This window comes from Cydia strobilella, chromosome 21, assembly GCF_947568885.1.
Source record: "Cydia strobilella chromosome 21, ilCydStro3.1, whole genome shotgun sequence".
In the NCBI taxonomy this organism is placed as follows: Eukaryota; Metazoa; Arthropoda; class Insecta; order Lepidoptera; family Tortricidae; genus Cydia; species Cydia strobilella.
This window is the reverse complement of record NC_086061.1, coordinates 6796249-6813246: the sequence shown is the minus strand read 5'-3', so window position 1 is coordinate 6813246 and position 16998 is coordinate 6796249. Positions and strand designations below refer to the sequence as shown.

At 37.1% G+C, this 16998-nt stretch overlaps 1 protein-coding gene across 1 annotated transcript; it reads right to left on the bottom strand.

Annotated features, from left to right (window-relative positions):
- Positions 1–4111: 4111 nt before the first annotated feature.
- Positions 4112–9046, bottom strand: LOC134750867 (uncharacterized). Its single transcript, XM_063686105.1, has 3 exons — positions 9013–9046; positions 6947–7088; positions 4112–5190 (listed from the first exon to the last, which is right to left on the bottom strand). Exons 1-3 carry the CDS (start codon positions 9030–9032, stop codon positions 5101–5103), a joined length of 252 nt encoding a protein of 83 aa, XP_063542175.1. The 5' UTR covers positions 9033–9046; the 3' UTR covers positions 4112–5100.
- Positions 9047–16998: the final 7952 nt, after the last annotated feature.

Here is a 16998-nt window from a genome sequence, read left to right as displayed (position 1 = left end):
AAAACTGTGAAGAAACTGGTTTTTGACTTGAAATTTACACACTTTAAATATATTTTAATTCGGTTTTTAGCAAAAAAAACTAATTATAAATAACTCATCTGCCCACGTCGTCATTCGCCTAGAATTTATTACATTGCACTTCTATTCCCCGTTAGTACTTTTTGTACTTAATTTTACCCCATTACACCCCTTCAGGTTTTTTTTAAATATGAAAAGTATCTTGAACATTAAATAATGGTTATGTTTATACAAAGAAATACATCCATATTTGTTTGTAGTTCTGGCCAAACATATTATATACTTTGCAATTGCATCTATATAACTTTATAATTAATCCTTTAATGTATAATTTGCTAGTTATAATTTCTTGTTTAATCCACAATTTGGACCACCTATTAACAATTTTATTAATACTAATATAATTTCATAGGATTAGTTATTTTATAGACGTGCATAACCGTTTGCTTAATATAATGCAACACATTCACGTGTGTAATATAGAACGACATACGCATTTGTATATAAAATCAATTTATGCAATAAAATTTATTTAAGTTTTAAATTGTGTCTTAATTTGGTAATATACCCATGCATACCTACCCATTGTATATGTCGTGCTTTCTTTATACCAAAAGTTCACACACACGCCAACGTTATTTAGACAGTATATTTATTGACACTAGGTACTTAAAAATGTCGTATTACTTCCTGCTATGCTATGCTATACAAAATAGAATCCCAGTACGTAACTTTCTACGCATATCATACATAGCAAGTACAATAAGTAGATAAGTACTTTTTAGGGTTCCGTACCCAAAGGGTAAAAACGGGACCCTATTACTAAGACTCCACTGTCTCTCTGTCACCAGGTTGTATCTCATGAACCGTGATAGCTAGACAGTTGAAATTTTCACAGATGATGTATTTCTGTTGCCGGTATAACAACAAATACTAAACAGAATAAAATAAATATTTAAGTGGGGCTCCCATACAACAAACGTGATTGATTTGCCGTTTTTTGCGTAAAGGTAGGGAAACTCGCACTTGGCCGGTTTTTTGTTTTGACTGACGCAGACGCAAGTACGTACAATTTACGAGCTTTACCAAAATTGTGACGATACCTAAATGTATCTTTCGTTCTTATTTAAATTCTCTGCAACCTAATTTTATTTGACAGTTTAGTCGATCTAAGCGCTCGCAACCATGGACCGGCCCGCTATCCCTTATCGGGGTTTTATAAGGGTATTGCATAAGGCTTAACTCACCATACCCTTTGCCAGACGAAACCCTTTGTTTTGCTTTTAAAAACCCTTATATAAAGCTACCACATTTGAGTAATCGGTAGCCCAAATACCCTTACAAAACCCTTATCATCCGCTCACCAACACCTTGCATATTGCTTATAAGGGTTAGCCTTATAAAGGGCTTCACTTTTAGCATATAAGCGTGCTAATTTAAGTCGTCTACCTTGTTCATAAAGCACACATTACTTCGAATCCGAGCGATCGTCGGCGGCGACGGCGGCGTTCTTTGACTAGGCACGTATTTTCTTTCCTTTTCATACACTACCGTAGATATATACTAATCCTGTCTCTTTCACGCAAAGGGAAACCTTTATAAAAAGCGCTTAAAGATAAGGGTAACCCTTATTAAGGGCTAGCCTTATTTTTGGTTAGCTTTTCGGTAAGGGTTAGTCAAAGGTAGGGGTATGAATGGGCTTGCAGTTCAAAAGGGAAAGTCTTTCAATGTGTTAGCCGTGTTTAAGAGTCGCCCATTGAAAGGGTTTTATCGCGGAAAGGGTTGTCCGGTCCCTGCTCGCAACATCGTATTTCGTATCTTCAAGTATCTTATTGCATATTTCCTATGTGTATTTCTAAAAATTAAATATTTTACTGAAACTTGTTTGCCCACGACTCGACGGATCGAATTCAGTTCCTACTTACAATACCTAAATATGCACATACTCCTAGGCTTTTTATAAAATCCTTTTGAAATAAAATCTTTCACACGAAGCTTTTTCCTCTAAGCTTACATAAAACAGACCAAAACATAATTTATTTGGTAATCCCTTATTTCAGAATTCTACTATAAATATTTCTTCAATAAATAATTTGGCTACGCTTCCTAAGTCTCACTCAATTGTTTACATTGTAAAAAAAAAAAACATATTCATTAGTTATGCTGACTACGATGTAAGCTGTAACGTAGTACTTTATGTAGTCTCAATGTACTGAAAGCACATTTTTTCTTTAAAATACGCTATGAAGGGATTCTCTACATCAGTAACACCTCGAGTTACGAGCGGTGCGCCACCGCACGAGGATAAACAACACGATAATCCAAAATTATGACTACGACGTTTATTGTCATTGCCTGCTTTTATATCGTTTCATTACCTTTTATATCACGTCAGAACGTGGGATTAACCATACATATTAACATTTAAATTTCGACAACGCGCTTGTGACACAACTGTTGCCAGTGTTCATAGGCTACCGTGGCTGCTCTCAACAGCGCTTGTCTGCAGTAAAAGCAAAACAAAAAAATCTGATACGGTGTAATAGCACACTGCGCAAATTAAAAAGTCGTTTTTCTACTCGTCGACTGTAATGGTTGAATTAAGATTTCGTATACCAAACTGTAATTGGGTACTTTTCATGTATGGGCTCCCAACTCAACTGTAATATTCATTTCGAAACGGTTTAGTCAACTGTAATAAATTTGACCAATCACGTGGCGCCGCGGTCCAGTGGAAAGGACAACAACGCGTGACTATTTAATGATTAAACGAACTTACCTGAAGTGAAGTTCTATCATAATTATACGAAGCGCCTCGTCCGAAGAGATTAGTAACTGAAGATATATATACACCAAGTGTATATATATATATCTTCAGTTACTAATCTCGAGGACGAGGCGCGAAGTATAATTCGTGAGTAATACCTATTCATATATTATGTACGCGTTGATGTCTTTTGTACTACTGAGATACTTACCTAACTTTCTTTAATTATTTAGGTTTTATAGTAGAAAAAGTATTATTTTTGATGACTCGTGGAAAAAGTATTGTATACAATTTAGTGATATAATCAAGCTTTTCAATCTCGTACCTTCAATAGTACTCGACTGAAAAGCACTCTATTCATCATCTTCCTCGCGTTGTTCCGGCATTTTTGCCACGGCTCATGGGAGCCTGGGGTCCGCTTGGCAACTAATCCCAAGAATTGGCGTAGGCACTAGTTTTTACGAAAGCGACAGCCATCTGACCTTTCAACCCAGAGGGGAAACTAGGCCTTTAAACATAATTTGAAAAGCACTATTATATCATTTATATCACGATTGTATAAAATACTATTTCATTTCTCATGTTCCGACAGTGGTTCATTGTTGTTCTATGAAGTGGGCAGAAAGTGATACGTTTATGCTCTAGGGCATTTTACTTTTCAAGTACGTTTTTTTTGTTTCAGGGTTTCGTAACTCATAAGTAAAAAAACCGGACAAGTGCGAGTCGGACTCGCCCAACGAGGGTTCCGTACTTTTTTTACTACAAACATTTTACGTGACAGCTGTTCCATAAAAAAATGAATCGTCATAGGGACCATGGACGTTAGACGCGCGAGCCAGGAACAGATTTCCATGACCAATCGCCTCCTGGGCGATAACTCGTATAGTGGTTAACGGCTATGTATGATGAACCCTCGTGAACGTCAGCGTGAAATGGCAGCCGCCAAAACACGTAAAAAAAACTGTCATCGCCTTCCGTTTGATACTTTGTCGGGTGATAGTTTAGAATTTAGATGCTATTGTGAATTTAAAACATCGTCAGCCGGTTGTATCGAGGTGGAAAGAACGTCAGCTGGTCGCATGAACATGTAAAAAATAAGCGCTTTACCTTTTTATGATAGTGATAACAAAATCCTGAAACTTTTCATGTAGCATTCCATCAGGCGTTTCAGTAATACAACCGGCTGACTATTTTTAGGGTTTTTTTTTAATTCACAATAGCATCTAAACTATCACCTGACAAAGTATCAGCCGGGAGGCGATGACTGGCGATATATGCTCCTGGCCCGCTGTCTAGTAGTTGATTATCAAAAAAAATACAACATACTTAGTCGAATGTGCTTTATTTGGGGCTGCATTCTCGAGATTGTCGCTCACTTAATAACAATATAATTATGTTATATAACATGTTACACTAACTTTAGAATATAATTATTACTTATCTATACATACATATACTTTTATTAAACCTAGAATTGTGAAAATCTAACAAAATTTAAGTTTAGTATACCAAAAATAACAATTTACTAAAAATACAAAGTTTAACCTGGAGCATAAAATGACGTCAAAATCAAAATGAGTCATAAAATGCCGCCTGCATCGAAAGGAACACGATTTTTTCATCTCACGGTCTCTTGGGAGCTGGTGGCATTTTAGGTGTCCGTAGTAAAAAGTAAAAGGGTTATCCAGCCTTTAACAAATAGGAAGACTAGTATGGAAACTTACAATTAAATAATATTGATATAAACCACAAATACTTTTTAACTAAAATCACAGAATGACTAGAAAAAATTGCCTTACATTTTGGCGTAGTAGATATGTCGTTTTACAGCAAAAGTCATTAAGTGTTATAATAATTTATAGTTAGACAGAAACTAAGTAAACGTAGGGCACAAAAATTATCTACACACAGCTCTATTGTTGAGAAAATATAGCCTGTGCAGATCTTTTGAGTAATGTAACTAATTTTGCTGCTGTTTATAAGTTACGATTCGCAAACCTAAACTTGTAACTTAAAATACAAATTCTTAAACAAAAATTGTTATAATAAAAAGTGGTTCTAAAATCAAACTAGGCATTTCTCAAAAATTTACTACCTATTAATCTATGTTGTACAATCAGCAGCAGAAGTTGCTAAGCGGGCGAGGTATTCAAAAATACCTTGACACGCTCTTATTCTCTTATTAGTAAAGTCCCGTCAAGATCATTTTGAACACCTCGCCCGCTTAGCAACTTCTGTTGCTCATTGTATGTAAATGTGTGTAAGTACTTTTCTATAAATCGCTCAATGACTCCGGCTCCAGCTGCAGTAGTGGTCTATTTGTCTTCGTCGTAGTTGGGGTCGTCGGAGTTAGGACGTCGGTGCTTCTCCAAGCCGGAGACGGCCATCGAGGTCTTCAGATCGTGCTGCCGACAGATGATACAGATACTACTAGTAGTCGAGAAAGGTAACAGCTTTATTTAAAATAGGATGGAATAGGAGGAATAGCATTTGTTTCGCTTTACATTCTTTCGGAACTCTTAGTTTATGTTATACTCTTACCGCTCGTCCAATCATCACATTTAGTCAATGTCGGTCACCAGATGTACAATAGGTACAGTGAGTAAACTCACTAAGAACTGCCGGCAGAGCCGCGTGAATTGGGCACAGTCGAGTGTTGCCGCCCATTATGTATTTATGTAATGTGATTTTCCCCTCACTAGCTCGGAAAGTTGTCTTTTATCCTTCAAAACAAGCGGGGGAAAACGCGTTTTATCCACTAGTGGGGAAAGTAATTTGACCTTGGATGGAGCGTGTTTAAGTAGCTTGACAGATAACAAAACGTAAAACGCTCATGGTAATGGTTCGTTCGATATTAATTATCATTAAATAAATGGTTTGAGTCTAATAAAAAATACCAAATTTAGCTTTATTTAATGATTTTAAGTCATAAACCTTAAAATTCCATAAGAAACGTTTGTTATTTATAATGATGTCAAATATTATTCTGAACGCACAAGTTGAGTCGATGCAATTTCAAAACGCATCGTTGACATTTCATACGTCAGAAATGTCAACATTGTCAACAAATTTTTTACTTAAAAACTTCTCGCGTAAAAATACACAACTTCCAGAGTTTTCTGTTATAATTTCGTAAAAAAATTAGTGATTCCAGTGATGAAGATGATCTAACGCCTGTGGATGTTGCACTTTCCTCGCTATAGTAAGGTGAAAAGTTTTGTGTTACACACGGGTGCAAATGTATTTTACTTCTCGTGTGTTGAAACACTCGCTACGCTCAGGATTCTATTTTACGCTTCGCTTACGTTACGCTTGCTCGTGTTTCAATTCTACACTCGCGGGTAAAATACAACTTTGCACCCTTGTATAACAAATAACTATTGTTTTGTCACCAGGCTGTATATAGAGATAGATAGAATCTTTTTATTGGCACACCTCAGTAAAAGATACGGCTTAAAGAAAACAATTGATTAATGATAGAGGCAGACAACAGGCGGTCTTATCGCTAAATAGCGATCTCTTCCATATATTTATAGGTAGGTACTGTTTGTACTCACTGCGAACTGCCGGCATAGCCGCGTGAACTGGGCGCAGTCGGAGCGGCGCCGCCCGCTCGCCACCCGTCCAGGGCGCGTAGCCAACGTGGCAATCGTTAACGCTCTGTAGCGTATCGTAGTCATCGCTCTCTATCAATCTTCCACACTAATTTGACAGTTACAGTTAACGATTGCACTTTGACTACGCACCCAGTATTTATGAGCGGTCAAAGCTGTATAATATATGTAAAGTTTGTAAACTCACTACGAACTTCCGGCATAGGCGCGTGAACTGGACACAGTCGATCGGCACTTACTTTCCGCCCGTCCAGTACTTGTGGGCGGTCACCACACGATGAGACTGTAATACAGTGTGTAAACTCACTACGAACTGCCGGCAGAGCCGTGTGAACTGGGCACAGTCGATCAGCACTTACTTTCCGCCCGTCCAGTACTTGTGGGCGGTCACCACGCGATGAGACTGTAATACAGTGTATAAACTCACTACGAACTGCCGGCAGAGCCGTGTGAACTGGGCACAGTCGATCAGCACTTACTTTCCGCCCGTCCAGTACTTGTGGGCGGTCACCACACGATGAGACTGTAATACAGTGTAGAAACTCACTACGAACTGCCGGCAGAGCCGTGTGAACTGGGCACAGTCGAGTGGCGCCGGGGCGCGTTTCCCGCCCGTCCAGTCGCGGCTGAATGTGATTTGGGCCGTCACCAGGCTGGCTATCAGCGCCCAGACCACCAGTGTCACGCTTCTGGGGACAATAAAAAAAAACAATTGTGTATAAAAGTAGGCGGTGGTAGGGATGTGTACAAGTACCGACTTGGCATTCAAAAAAAAAAGAGATATGTCCTTATAATCTATGTAAGTCTTTAATTAGACTGCGGAAAATACTCTTAAACGCGAATTGTAGAGATATAATTGTTGTAATAAAACTATTTCTTGGTACGTTGTTTTATCCGTTAGTACTGGCACTAATTGTACGTACTACCTATAGTTAGTAGTAGTTAGCCGAGGTCAGGACTGGATGGGAACGACTTGTAGCTCACCAAACGAAAACCAAAAATTGCCAATCGGGGGAAATTATTCGTGTATAAGCGTATTTTGGATAGTTGTAGTCGGCCAAATAAAAATAGCATACCTATTTATTTGGCCGACACTAACTGAACTAATAATTATCAAAATTAGGCCCTCTGGCTTGCCTTAGCCAGCCGTCTAGAGTGGAGCCGCGAGAGCGGTGCTTTCGAGGGTACTAGTAGGTAGATACGGAAACATAAGTGGCGATTTATCTATATGCTTAGTCCAGTGCCCTCTGCCATCAGCCCTCACACCGGTGTTGCCATTAGCCAAGCTTTAGTTATTGCACAAATTTATCCTTTTTAGGTGCTTTTTATTTTTTAGTGTTAGTGCAACAAATCCCAAGAACTTGTAACGGCGCCGGCGTCCGCTCGGTGTGCCCCTTGGCCCCCTTACATTTTATTAAATTGTCATATGTTAACTTCGGCTTCGCACACGCTCCCAAATGTCCGAAACACCATTGATTCGTGATGGGTAAAATCAAAATTATATTAGATAAGTATCAAGCGCACCGAAAAACTAATAGGGTACGAGCCAAAACATAAAGCCACGACCTTTAGTTTTGAAGCCATCCCGCAATTTAATTTTCATTTAAGTAGTTATGAATATTATTATATTTTTAGTAAAAATATTCGTAATTTTTCTTGACTACCTAACCGCCCCTTTTAAATCCGGGCTTACGGATGATTTACCTACGAGGGCCGTGACAGTTTACTTACTGTTAATTAAGTTAATTTATTAGAGGTGTAAATGTCACCAATAAATATGCTGGTTATGGCGTTGTGGCAAAAATATAAAAAAATATTTCTTTTTTAATGACCTCGTGGGTTTCGAGGCAAAAAAAAAGCAAAAATACCTTTTTTATTGATCTAACGAAAGCGAAGGTTTATGTTTAAGCTTTGGCAAAAATTCTTAAGTAGGTCTGCCCGGCTGTTCTCTTTTATCGCATTTTTATCCGATTTTCGTAAAATGTATTATACTAACAAAAGTAACAAATCAAACCTATTCAGATTCGATATTTCAATAGATAGAATAGATCGCGGAGCTATAATGATTCACGAGGTCTACACCTCACGTATTTAAGCCCAGTAGGAAGGTACTGAAGAAGAAATCACTAATTAAGTATTTGAAATGACACGATTTACATTGCACGCCCGTAATGTCTGTCAATAGGTTTTCTCTTCTAAATTCTAATCATTTCGATTATTTTTTTCATTATCCGTTTTTTTTATGGTAATTGACTTATTTTCTATCCATTTAACTGGAATATGTTATGAAATCAAAAATGTGTCAATATTTTTATTCAAAATCGGGTCACATATGGCTTACTTAAGCGGCAAGCTCTGCCACTAAATATATCTAGTTTATGTATTTTTCGTTTGTTTTTTTTTTATGTTTAGTTATTGTTGAAAAGATTTAAGTGTTAAATATTTCGTTTGTCAGGTTAGAATAACGTAAAGTACTACTTATTTATACAACCTAGCATTACCCCGTCCACCACCTATAATTTTTTTAATATTTTTTTTTTGTTTTTCACTTTTTTTGTTTTTTTAAAACGTCAATCACGCACCAAAACGTCCACACTAAAGAGCTGAACTCACCGAACCTTCACGACGGCCATTGTTCAAAGTTGTCCTCCGAATGGCCAGTACCACCCGGTATCCTCCTTTTATACCCGGTCCTACGACATTATTCCAAAAGGTAAAACAACAAGCGAGTCAATAGCTCTGTAATAACGTAACCAGTATAAAAAAACATGTTCATCACACTATATAATAAACTAGCGACCCGCCCCGGCATTATATTATACATAGAAACCTTCCTCTTGAATCACTGTCTATTAAAAAAAACCGCATCACAATCCGTTGCGTAGTTTTAAAGATCTAAGCATACATAGGGACAGACATCCATCCAGACAGCAGCAAGCGACTTTGTTTAATACTATGTAGTGATTAGATAACTTTAAGTCTATATAAGACCAATAAGTATAAGTATGATCTTTAGTCACTTTCGCTTGACTTTCGTGACTAATAAAGATGCCTTGCATGCGAATCTGGTGGTCCCGATTTCAAATCTCGGTAGAATAAAAACCAATCTAAATATATATTCTGGCAAGCCAACTCTGTCAGTAGAAAAAGGCGCAAAACTCAAATTTTGGGAGATCTATCCTTTGCGCTGTAAAATGTACATTTGCACATTGTACATGTGCATTTTACAGCCGCCTTTTTCTACTGACAAAGCTGGTTTTTTGACAATTCATACATCTTTAAAGATCTGGATCTGGAACAACCGGATTTTTCATACCATTTGGATCCGTAATGATAACATTTCTCGTGGAAGAGCGTGCATTTAGATAAACCAATTCTCCTCCTCCTTCACCAAGACTACCGATTTCATGGGCATGGTCACCAACTAGACAAAATGGCTGTTAAAGAAGATCATCTTATATTGGCCGTCAGCAACGATATGCTGGGTAAGCGTTATGAATACCGTGTATAGAGATCCTCTAGGAGTCGTACCTAATCATATAGTTTTCTTGCGAAGGTAATTTCAAAAAGATATTTCTAACGTTTTTGTCAAAATTCATAGTTAAAGCATGAGTACCTATGTTTCATTAAACAGTCCGGCGATTGTTAGTGCTATCAAATTAAAGGGTCTTTGTAATTCAAATACATTATGGAATCCATAAAAACGATCTTGGCCCCTTTTTAAAAGCCTTAATGGGATTAATTCATTCTACCGACTTGGCAGTCTTGGCACCACGAGATGTCGCAGTGTTCATGGAAGGCAATATATTTCTTTCCATGCTACTTTAATTAGTACCTATAATTAAAACCCGAAACAACAGAACCCTTTTAGAACACCATTGTAATACCTGTTTATTACATAGCTTAATATTCACACAGAGCTGATAAACCCACGTGAAAGAAAACGGTTATGGGCGTTGAATCAAATGGGGGGTTTAACTCTTTGTTACTACCGTAATTATCGTTTCAATAAAAACTTACGAAACACATGAGACTTTTACTTACTGGTGAAAATATGTTAAAAATGATTATTTCTATACTATTCCTAAGTGACAAATATAGTGTTGATTAAAACTACAGTCCTTTGAGTCCCCTTTTATAATTAAGTCGAAACTAGAGTTTTTACTATTTTCAAGTAAAGATATATACGCGATAAAGCTACGCCGGCTCCAACCCTATACCTTAGACCCGAGATTTAATTCCCTCCTAAATTGTAGGAGGGTAGCCCAATATGGGACCGGCAACAAACTCGGCGGGACAGATCTTTTCAAAACAATTATACTCAGAATGTCCAACATCATCCAACACAACGAACGCTGTAAAGGGTTCGAAACGTCGGAATGTATTATAAATTCAAATATACGCGATATAATCCGTTTTCATAGTTTTATTTCATGAGTAACTATCGCGGTAACTGAAGACAATACTAAGTTTGCGCGCAAAAATATCTACCACGCTCGAATTCTTTTCCATTTACTGGGTGATTTTGGCGTCGTAAATGTCGTGATCGCGAATGTCAAAAATGTATTAAGATGGTCGTACCGATATGAAAATTGTGAAAAATATACCCCTGGGCCCATACGTTTTGTTTAGATCCGGCCCTTAGATTTTTCCGCGATATTGTGGATAGTCCCATTGTTAAAGTTAATAAAGTCAAGTTATTATTAACGTCATAGTTTCATAGAAATTTGACATTACCTAATGATGACATTGCCACACTATGGCTTAGCAAATGCCATGCAGATTGGTCCGATTTTTTCTAATTTCGTAGAGCTATTAGAAAGCGGTAGACACTTTTGAGACGTATACCTTCGACGATAGGTAAGACCGAAGATATATCGGAATACGATGGTGAAAGGGTCCATCCAGGAGGATTAGGAATTAAACGAAATGGCCCTGAACACAATACATCCAACACAACAAGTGCACGCACCTGCCGGGTCGCACGATCTTTATTCACAGGTACCTACAGGATGGATTGGTTGCCTATCTAAAAATCTAAAATTTCTTGAAATAAAACTATGAAAACGGATTATATCGCGTATATTGAATTTATAACACATCCCGACGTTTCGAACCCTTTACAGCGTTCGTGGTCAACGGGTGAACAAAGTGTCTCACGCGTAAACTATTCAGTTTAGAAAAAAATTATATTAGAAACCTCAATATCATTTTCAAGACCTATCCATAGATACCCCACACGTATGGGTTTGATGAAAAATAAGTCCGACTCACGCTTGACTGCACATTCTAATAGGTTTTCCTGTGATCTAGGTAAAGATCTATTTTGTGTATTTTTTTTCAAAATTTTAGACCCATTTGTTTCGGAGATGGTCATTTTTTGCCTATTTTCTTGAATAACTTCTAAACTGTTTATCCTAAAATTATAAAAAAAATTATTTGAGATTCTCACAATGAGCTCTTTCATTTAACATGTAACACGATATTGTTTAAAAAACTTTATTTTTTAATTTTCTCATTTACCCCCCCAAAAGTCGCCCCCGTGTTTAAAATTCATTTGCTTACTTTACATGTCCGTCTTTGGGTCACAAACTTACATATGTATACCAAATTTCAACTTAATTGGTCCAGTAGTTTCGGAGAAAATAGGCTGTGACAGACGGACAGACAGACAGACGCACGAGTGATCCTATAAGGGTTCCGTTTTTTCCTTTTGAGGTACGGAACCCTAAAAATGTTTTGAGTTTTAGTTCTATGTATGGGGAACCCCCAAAATGTATTGTTTATTTTTTTCTATTATTGTGTGAAAATCTTAATGCGGTTCACAGAATACATCTACTTACCAAGTTTCAACAGTATAGTTCTTATAGCTTCGGAAAAAAGTGGCTGTGACATACGGACGGACAGACAGACAGACAGACAGACAGACATGACGAACCCATACCTTGGCGTTATCCTTGACTCCCGCCTCAACTTTCATGATCACATGTTGTCATCAGCGCGTGACTGCTATAAGAGGTTAGGGTTTGTAATCAGGAATTCTAGGGATTTTCATGACACAGGTACCATAAAGCTCCTTTACTGTGCCCTAGTGAGAAGCAAAGTGGAGTCCGCCTCCGTTGTTTGGAACCCTTATGAAGCATCTTATGTCTTACTTCTGGAGAGAGTGCAAAAAGTATTCTTACGGTTCCTCTATAAAAAAATGTATGGGTACTATCCGTTTTTATACCCAACCAAATTTTTGCTAGGCATACTGGGTTTCAACTCGCTGGAGGTAAGGCGTAACTTTGCACTTCTCACTACTGCTTGCTGTATCCTGCGCGGGGAGTCGGACTGTATCGAACTGGCGGAGCAATTGGTACGTCTGTACGTTCCCACGCGGACCAGAATCGATTTCAGACCTCGTGACCGTTGTCTCCTGGCAGTCCCGGCTTTGCGTACTGTATCGCGTAGGAATTCCCCTCTGGTTCGTTCCTTGCTCCTTTTGAATGCGCTCCTTGCATCAGCCTCTCAGTGTGATTTGTTTGCAGGCAGACAGGTGGTTGTGCGTGATGAATGTTTGAGGTTCTGTGAGAAGATGGATGCACGTCCTTCAACTGTTTAAAATGTGTTAATTATTTATTTTTAAATGTTAGTATTTTAATTTGTGATTATTTGTATATTGTTTCTTTTTCTTTTTGTATTTTCTGTGTAAGTTAGCAGTGGTTTGGTAATTTACTGTCATGCTGTTTAACTTGTTTGATAAAAAAATAAAATACCTAAGGGTTCCGTTTTTTGCCATTTGGCTACGGAACCCTAAAAACAGGAAAAAACTAAAAAAAATAAAAATAGTAATGAATGAATGAATGAATTTATACGAGGTTTTCGATAGATTCTTTTAAATGCCACAATGCAACCAGTTGCAACAGTTGAAAAATCAGATCGTTAGGTACATTGAATCAGAATTAAAGGGATGTATGTATTACAGTACAACTTATTAACTAAGGCAAGTAATATATGACCCTTTTACAAAAGTTTTCGTCTTTAGGTACCTAGGTAGTTTAAAGGAACTCACGCTAGAACGGTCCGGGCCGGGGCCGGGGCGCCCGGCATTTGCTTTTCTATGACAGGAGACGGCAATCACGTGACGATTTCTATAGAAAACTAAAGTGTCGGACGCCCCGGCCCTTGTATATTCTTAACTCGGCTGCCATCTTAAACTTGGCATATGAATTAGTTTTGTGATAATTTGAGAAGTTGGTTTACCATTAAAATACTAGAGGTCACATATTTTCTTAGCGGCAGCGTTCGTCGGGAAAACGGGAAACGACTAAAATACCGGTGTTAGGTATAAGTTTTATATAACATATAAGTAAAATAATATATACATGTTTTTCGAAGAACTTTTCAACCAAAACAAACCCTACTTAAAATCAAACAGCCTAGGTATCGTATAAACCTACCAATGTTAAATATAACTTTTTGCAGAGGAGGAATATATGACATTATATATTTTATTTTAAGGGTCATAAATTTGGTTCCGCGACATGTCAAGTCCGCATCAAATATTAGTAAGTGCACATCAAACTTATTTTATAAGAATATTTTTTCACAAGCAGTCGTATCAGGTATGAAACAAAATATAAAACGGCAAAAATAAAGGTCATACAGTTGCGTCACATTATCAATCCGACTTGTCCGATATGACACGGCCTTTTACAAAATAACATGCAGATACGTTCCTTAGTTCCGTTTTTCATATCACATATCATTATTAACTTTTCGCCAACGATAGTCACTTGCCAGATTTTTTCCTTTGAGTTAAAAATACCTACCATTTTTCGTGCTATGGACTGCAACATGTTTTATACAGACATCTTACTATCAGCGCCATTTTAAATATGTGTAAGTAGAATTTTTATGTTCATTATTTGAAATGTGTGTACTTCTATTTATTCATCGCTCGTTTCATTCGCCTCTTCCTAAACTGCAAGAACATTTTCAATTCTAAAACACCATGTATATAAGTTTTCATGCAAACTAACAAAAGGTGTCAGATCAAAGGAATGTCCATGGTATAAACGTATTGTCCACTACGTTCAGTTTCTCACAAAACATTTCCCACGAATATAATCTGCTTTCAGTTAGCCTTTATATTCCTTACAACTACAAGAAATCGGGGGTCAGACGAAGACTGGTCTGTCGCGAGTCGAGAATCTTATTGAACCGCCCTCTAAGATAACATTTGTTCCATACTTTACGTACATTTTCACAGAATTCCGTTGAAACGGCTCAAGATTTTTCACCTCAAATGGATTAACTGCCTACGCAAGATTTTGATGTGATATTTACGAGTAGAATAGGACGACGTGATATTTTTAAGAATGAATGGTGTAACAATGGTGTAACCTACAATTTTTTTAAAGTAGAAATATTTCTACTAAACTTTAATTTTTGTTTTTAGGTCAGAATCAGAAATTTCCTTTATTGTCTATAGTTAATAATTAATAGATTTACAATAAAAAGTAACCTAATATAGAGCAGAAAAAATGGTTCTAGAAAAAAAAGTGTGTGCGTGTAATCTTTACGCGTGATTGAAGTAAAATTTCTTTGACGATGACGTTAATCGCTAGGTTGGCACTTTGACGTGTATCCTATTGTGCGTGTGTCACTACTGAGCGTTACTCAGAAAAAAAATCTGAGTTACCCTCTAGTCGCGCCTAAAGAAGTTTTACTTCAAAAACATGCAAAAAGATGACTAAAAATTCGGTCAGAAAGCAGGATCCTTATTCGCCCACTGACAGTTAGTAAACCTTATTACAAAAGGAATAAGACCACCGATGGACAGTTATGTGTTGCTGTTTATACACAGACAAGAGGTTAATATTGGCAATACAGCCCTTAGAAAAAGTGATCTTATTTTATATTACCACTTCGCCTTTCGGACCTATTTGTCTATTTAAAGATTATACATGAACTCACACAACAACTCACTACTACACTACTACCCCTTCTTATCCCACCATCAAAGAGAGTATCTATAGTAACTATATGCTCATGCCCTTACCCTTGTTACACTTCATAGGTATGTAGGTAATTGTTTAGTGCATGATAAGTGTCGATGATTATCAGATAGTGTTGTTTTTACTTGTATCTTCTTAGATACAAGTAAAAACAAGTAAGTCTGCAACGATTTTGTTCGCATACGCAGTGCAAGTGTTATTTATAATTTCATAGAAGTTTGACGTAAAATAACACTTGCACTGCGTTTGCTATCAAAATCGTTGCAGACTTATCTTGGTCTAACTCTATCTACATACCTACTTAATTTTATTGCACACGGAGGTTTTGATTATTGTCCTTTCTTCTAGAATAAAACAAGAACTAGGGCATTTTTTAAACTCATAAAAATATAACATATATTTAATAACATCAATATCATACCTACCCTCAATAAGTTTTTATACCTGCTAAATTGTGGGTACATTAACAAAATGTTCAAATAGTTGCTTTCTAAGTGTTTTGACACAACCGATCGCCAGACATTAGAAATTCACTAAAAGAGGAACACAATAATGTATTTAACTTGTGTTTAGTCTTAATATTAGTAAAAAATTATAATGAATTGTATAAAGAAAGAAAAACAGTGATGAATCCCTATAATTTTGTCAGAAAAGCAAATCAATAAAGATTTTTTCACTTCTCATGCTCGTAAAATTCGACTAAGTCGTGCGTAGACATCATAATAGTTATTTACAGTACATATGGTGCTACTTTCTCGCACTAGTGCGTCAAATAGCACTTTTCGTGCATATGTCGAAAGTTTAAAGGGCCATATGTACTGTAAAACGTTGTACGATACACGTGCGAATAGGTAATTCACAACTCGTGTCGATTTAAAACACTCCCTGCGGTCGTGTTTTAATTTATCGCTACTCGTTTCGAATTTCCTCTTTTCCGCACTTGTATCGTTATAGTTATTTAAGTAGCACCATATGTACTGTAAAATCGCTTTTTAAACTAGTGCATAGAGTAAAATCATCTATTACGACCCTTATTTACTTAGCAATAAAGTCCAAACTCTGCCATACAAACTGCCAGCCCTGCCGGCGCGTGCCCGACACAACCGAGTACAATTTTTTTTAGTCTTGAATAAATTATAAATACGGTAAAATAACCTAAAATATTGGATATTTTTATAAATTTTACAATCGAAGTGAAATGCAGTGTATCAGGTATAAATGTCCGTTTTTAATTGCTTCGGATAAAAATGGATCGCTTTATGCCCATGTTGTACAATCTACTATTGTACCGTGTGATGTCCCTTCCATTCTGTGTCATCCATTCTTTGCTCAATTCGTCCGAAATTAGTAAGCAACAGAATGTTTCTGCCGCATGTACGAGTTTTGGCCCTTTTTTGCACCCGATCCAATGGCCATCTTGAGATATTTAGCTCGTATCGTCAGTTGTTCGTTCATAAACACACGCTGCACACGTCTCAACAATCAACAGTGAAGATACAACTCTGGCGTGCCGATTGTGAAGTGATGCGTGAAGTTAATTGAACTCAAACAGGTCAGTCGTAATCTAAAAATAATAAGTATTTAATAGTCTAACTAT

What these genes read in the sequence shown, in the direction of transcription:
- LOC134750867 (XM_063686105.1), bottom strand. Translation starts at nt 9,032, where the DNA reads ATGGCCGTCGTGAAGGTTCG. An exon ending in ATGGCCGTCGTGAAGGTTCG is followed by an intron (nt 7,089 to 9,012) that starts GTGAGTTCAGCT and finishes TATTGTCCCCAG; the next exon opens with AAGCGTGACACTGGTGGTCT. An exon ending in GGCTCTGCCGGCAGTTCGTA is followed by an intron (nt 5,191 to 6,946) that starts GTGAGTTTCTAC and finishes ATCTGTCGGCAG; the next exon opens with CACGATCTGAAGACCTCGAT.